The sequence below is a fragment of the Embiotoca jacksoni genome, unplaced genomic scaffold (assembly GCF_022577435.1).
Source record: "Embiotoca jacksoni isolate LCO1_2020_lvr unplaced genomic scaffold, fEmbJac1.0.p SCAF_75, whole genome shotgun sequence".
Taxonomy (NCBI): Eukaryota; Metazoa; Chordata; class Actinopteri; family Embiotocidae; genus Embiotoca; species Embiotoca jacksoni.
Genome location: NW_027185431.1, coordinates 1,219,127 through 1,224,126, shown reverse-complemented (window position 1 = coordinate 1,224,126; position 5,000 = coordinate 1,219,127). Strand labels below are relative to the sequence as shown.

The window sequence follows — 5,000 nt, the reverse complement described above, 5'->3', positions numbered from 1 at the left end:
GTGGATGCTGACGAGATGTCGACCAGGTGAACGAAGTGGTACGTAAATCTGATCAATCGTCACGCTGTCAGTCTGTTGATTAAAGTATTCTTTAAACTTCTCATGAAGGACTTTCAAAGTAAAAGCTCTAAACTCCTGGATTTCACAGGTCGATGACATCACGGCTGTAATGTCGGTTTTTGTTGCGTCCTCTTCGCTTCATCCGCTAAACGCGAGCGTTTTTATTTTGGTCTTTTTTTCCTTTGTGTTTGTGGTTCTAGCCGGAGAACGTGAGCTCTTCGTTTTGTCTGTTTTAACGTGTGAATTTGAGTTTCGATTGTGAAATAAGTTAGCGGAGAGTATTTTAGCTTTTCTCGTTTATTCTTCTTGTCCTTGGATCTGATTTTGCAATATTCCTTTATCGGAAGTCAATGGATGAGTCTAGTACCTGAAAACAGGATTTCATCTATATTTCAGCCTACTGTCGACACTATTTGGCATTTTTACACCCAAAAAACTGATTTAAAATAATGTTGCAGAGTAGAAAAAGCAAAAAAAAAAAAAAAAAAAAAGTGCTTGGACTGTCTGAACCCTTTGAACCCTTCAGGATGTTTTCAGGGTAATTTCACCAGCTTCACTTTTAAGATCGTAAGTTGGTCGTTGTTGGGGCGAAGCGTTCATGTTACATCTTGTTTTTTCAGGACAGCGTATCTAAATCTGTGATCATTTGATTTGATAATACTTAAAGGTTTTTTATATTAGCTTTTATATCAAGGGGGAAAAAATAATCTTATGAAATTGTTATGTTTTTTACATGTATCTCAGCTGCGATTTCAAAACTGGACTAGCTAAAAAAGTCGTACATAGAAACGACGGGTATCATCAGAAAGGTAAGTTTCACTGTTTGTTTTGATGTACTTTGACAATAACATATGAAACGATCGGGACTTTGGGGATTATTCAGTTAAGAGAAGTGGAGGTGGAAATGTATAAAGACAATTATATCTGATGCATCTCTGTGATTAATACTCCCCGTACAATTTAACCGAGAAGAAAGGGTTGGAATTTAAACTCAATTTACAACCATCGGGTTTTGTTTATCTCGACAAAAACAGCTTGAATCAGTTTAAAATATGCACCTCTCCAAAGGTTTTGTTTACTGTTGTTTTTCTTTAAGTAATAAGTGATCTCTATCCTGTAACATTGCGGCAGTTGAGACTCCCACGCTGGCCCACCTTTGGGCCCAGCTCCGGTGATTGAACACCGCTGCTGCAGGCTGGCCCAGAGCCACCGTTTCTACTTATAAACTTTATTACCATTTTGTGCCCTGCACAGCTGCCTGCAGGCTGAGCTGAGGAAAGTTGACATCACTGGACGGGCACAAGCGTGTGTGTATGAGTGTGTGTTTGTGTGTGTGTGTGTGTGAGTGTGTGTGTGTGTGTGTGTGTGTGTGTGTGTGTGTGTGTACAGGTGCGATCAACATGGTAATTTTGGCTGAGGGCCTTTCACACCTCAGGTGAACCAATTACCATATTGCATCAACTATCAGCTGCTGTCAGATCGCCGGCACACCTGCGGGGTCAAACACCGGAGTTAGTCACGGTGGTTTCAAGCTACCCGACCCGTTTCTGTCAGCTCTAATACTGAAACTCACCTCGCTCCCCCACACACAGACAAAAAAAACACAACAACACGCACACATAGAAAAAGCAAACAAAGTGTCTACCTCTGAATCCTCCAGTTCTTTAAATGGTCTAAAAAGGTGCGAGGCGGTTTTTCTAACGTCCGAGGGGAGGTTTCCCGAACCGTCACTTCTGCAACATGTCACAGCCTCCTCGCCTCGCCGCCGGTTTGTTTACTGCCCACACATGCTCGGCACAGAGCCGGCGAGGACGCTCCGCCACTCCGATCCTTCCCAGGAAAAGTTTGTGAGACGCTCGGGGGCAGAATTCATCCGATTCATCAACTCTGTTCATCAGATCTCATGCAACAACTTGGACGCAATATATCAGGGTGGAGGTCTGAAAAAAGAAGGTGTTTTTTGATGCCTCTTCACCGCCTGAACCATCGACCGTCGTTTTTAATCACAGGTGTATGACATCATCATTTACTATCGTTTTTCAGGATTAAGTTAAGCTATCGGCTGGCGTGTTCGTGACACTACATACATGCTACAGGACAAACTTTACTGATGAGCAACTAAACAAGCGACTAAACAGATCACACGCACGGGACCGAGGACGTGTGCGTCAGTTGCAGCTTTACTACGAATAACTTTCTGTCGAAACAAAAGAATTAAGGTCACTGGGAAAAGAGACCAGAATATGAACTGGAGGAAGAGATGGAGGAAGCAACCTTCAACGCTTCAAACACACAATCCACCCAAACACACGGCAACCAGTCCGACAACTAAAGCTGTTGACACCGAACCACCCTCTCTGTAACCACGGCGATGACCACCAGGTGAGAAGGAACATCACAGGTGCAACAAACGAGCAAAAGATGAGCAAAGGTGAGTAACCGTGCACCAGATGTTTGGTGTTCAAGTGGTTAAGTCGTTAAAAAAACACGTGGACGGCGTCTAGAAGCCACAGAGGCTAACGATCTAGCATGCTAACTGGAGGGGTAACGTAACGCAGGAAATACTAAGGCGCAGAGAAAAGATGATTTAAACATCTAAGTTACGAAGACAAACTCTGTGACTAAAATTACAACATATCAGCTTAACATCCAACCAAAACAATGAACTTCCATGACCTCTGACCTTTCTGTAAACGTCAGTGAATACGTCACAACTTGTGAATTTGAGGCTTTTAGAAATGAAAACCACAAGAGGGCGCCGTTCATACGGACTCTTCTCATGTTACACAGTGAATAGGCCAACATTTGACACAACAGGACCCACACAGAACTTTTAGCTTTGATTTAATTCAACACATCACATCGGATTTATTCTTTCGAAGGAAAAGATAACGCTCTGGCCCACATGCTCTTTGCCTTTAGCTGCATCGTTAGCCTCCCACCATTAGCCTCCCAAGGTTACCCTCCCACCGTTAGCCTCCCACCGTTAGCCTCCCAAGGTTAGCCGCCATCCTACCAGGTTTCCGATGCTGAGCATGCCGTTGAACTCGTCGGTCATGGGGTAGTGCTCCATGGCCATGAAGAGCGTGTTGAGGACGATGCAGACGGTGATGGCCAGGTCCAGGAAGGGGTCCATCACCATGATCTTCACCAGCTGCTTCAGCCTCAGCCAGCGGGGGCTGCACTCCCACACCAGGTAGTGGTGGGCGAAGACGTACCAGCAGGGGTGGCACTTCTTGTGGGCCTCCTCCAGTTCTGCACAGCAACGGAGGAAAACAGACAGAACAAGAAGAACGATGGACCAATCAGGTCATTTGAAACAAGAGAGCGGAGAAAAAAATCAGAAGGGTTTTAAACAAAATGCTTGTTGGGCAAAAAAAGTGGGATTGAACGTAAAACAGGGACATTTCATAGCGAATCGCTTGCAGTCGTTACATCGTGGTGGACGAAGACCTCCGTTGAACGTTAAGACTACCGGAGCAGCTTTAACCAATCGGTATGCGTCGGAAACATCCAAAAAAAAGAAAAGCTCAGCGTCCTTCTGGTGAACGTTTTTCTATTTAATGCTACTTTATAGTTTTACTCCACGATATTTGTTTACACAGCTTTTGGTTACTGATTTCAGATTAAGACGTGTTTTCATATTTTAAAATATTCCCACCAGGTAAAAATGCATCTGAATCATATTAAAACACTGAATGAGACACTCAACGTCGACGATACTTTGAAATCATTCCGCTCCGGACACGCGTCCTTTTATTTGGCCGACTTTTGAACGAGGTGCTTTCAAACACGGAGTTTATATAACGTCGTTTTTTATTCTCCGGGCTCGAGGACGATATCAGGTTCAAAGAAAGTCACGTATCATTTGTCGTGTTGAAGATAAATTATTTCGGGTCCTGAATGTATTTTAAATTGAATTAAACTGAATAGGAAGAGAATATAATCATTCTAAAAACAATTACACGAAAGAGACGAAAAAAATAGAAATGAAGAGACCGCAGAGCTTTTTGTGTTTTCCTGTATAATGATCTGTTCTGTAAGAGCAGCGACTGCCGAGGGGAGAGACAGTGACTCAGCAGACCGACCACACACACACACACACACACACACACACACACACACACACACACACACATGCTTACAACACACATGAGTGCAGATTTGGAAAGATATGAACCCAAAAATCGAAAAACATGAATATCATCAAACACACGCAGGAAGTTGGAAGGATCTCATGGTTAATGAGGGAGATGAGGACAACACACACACACACACACACACACACACACACACACACACACACACACACACACACACACACACACGCACGCACACACACACACACACACTCCTTTTCTTTCATTCTGTTTCGATGACTCTCTTCCTTTTTTTGCTCTCAGACAAACAAAGCCAGTGTTCCCCCGGGGAAGGCTGGAGCAGCGACACAAACACAGTTGCACAATCCTGTAGCGACACAAACACACACACACACACACACACACACACACACACACACACACACTCAAAAGCGTTAACAGACTTACTTGGATGTAAAATTCAGACAAACACGCGGTTACACAATCGCACACTAAAACTGCAACACACAGTGTCGGACAGGAAGTCAGGTGAGGTGACGGCCCGACACGCAGGAGCAAACACATCACGTGTGAACGGGGTCGAAGCAGGAAGTCAGCGAACGTCGCTGGTTCAACTCTCCGAGCAGAAAAAGACCGGAGCGGCATTTCGTTTGCAGCATTTTCATCCTTTAAGCGGAAATAAAGGCGTTTTGTGCGTTTTGTGCATTTTGTGCATTTTGTGCGTGCGGGCGTCTGCTCACCCTCCATGGCGTCGGTGAGGTAGCTGGCGGCGCTCAGTGCCCGTCCCCTCCGCTCCGAGCCCTGAAGGGACGACGGCCGAGGCAGCAGCATGGTGCTGAG

At 44.8% G+C, this 5,000-nt stretch overlaps 1 protein-coding gene across 1 annotated transcript in view; it reads right to left on the bottom strand.

Annotated features, from left to right (window-relative positions):
- Positions 1-5,000, bottom strand: part of LOC138215403 (sodium channel protein type 3 subunit alpha-like) — a 144,883-nt gene that overhangs the window by 60,302 nt on the left and 79,581 nt on the right. Inside the window, 2 exon segments of the mRNA XM_069177526.1 lie at positions 3,077-3,315; positions 4,901-5,000. The exon segment at positions 4,901-5,000 is cut by the window's right edge and continues 21 nt beyond it. Coding sequence (XP_069033627.1) covers positions 3,077-3,315; positions 4,901-5,000 — 339 coding nt within the window.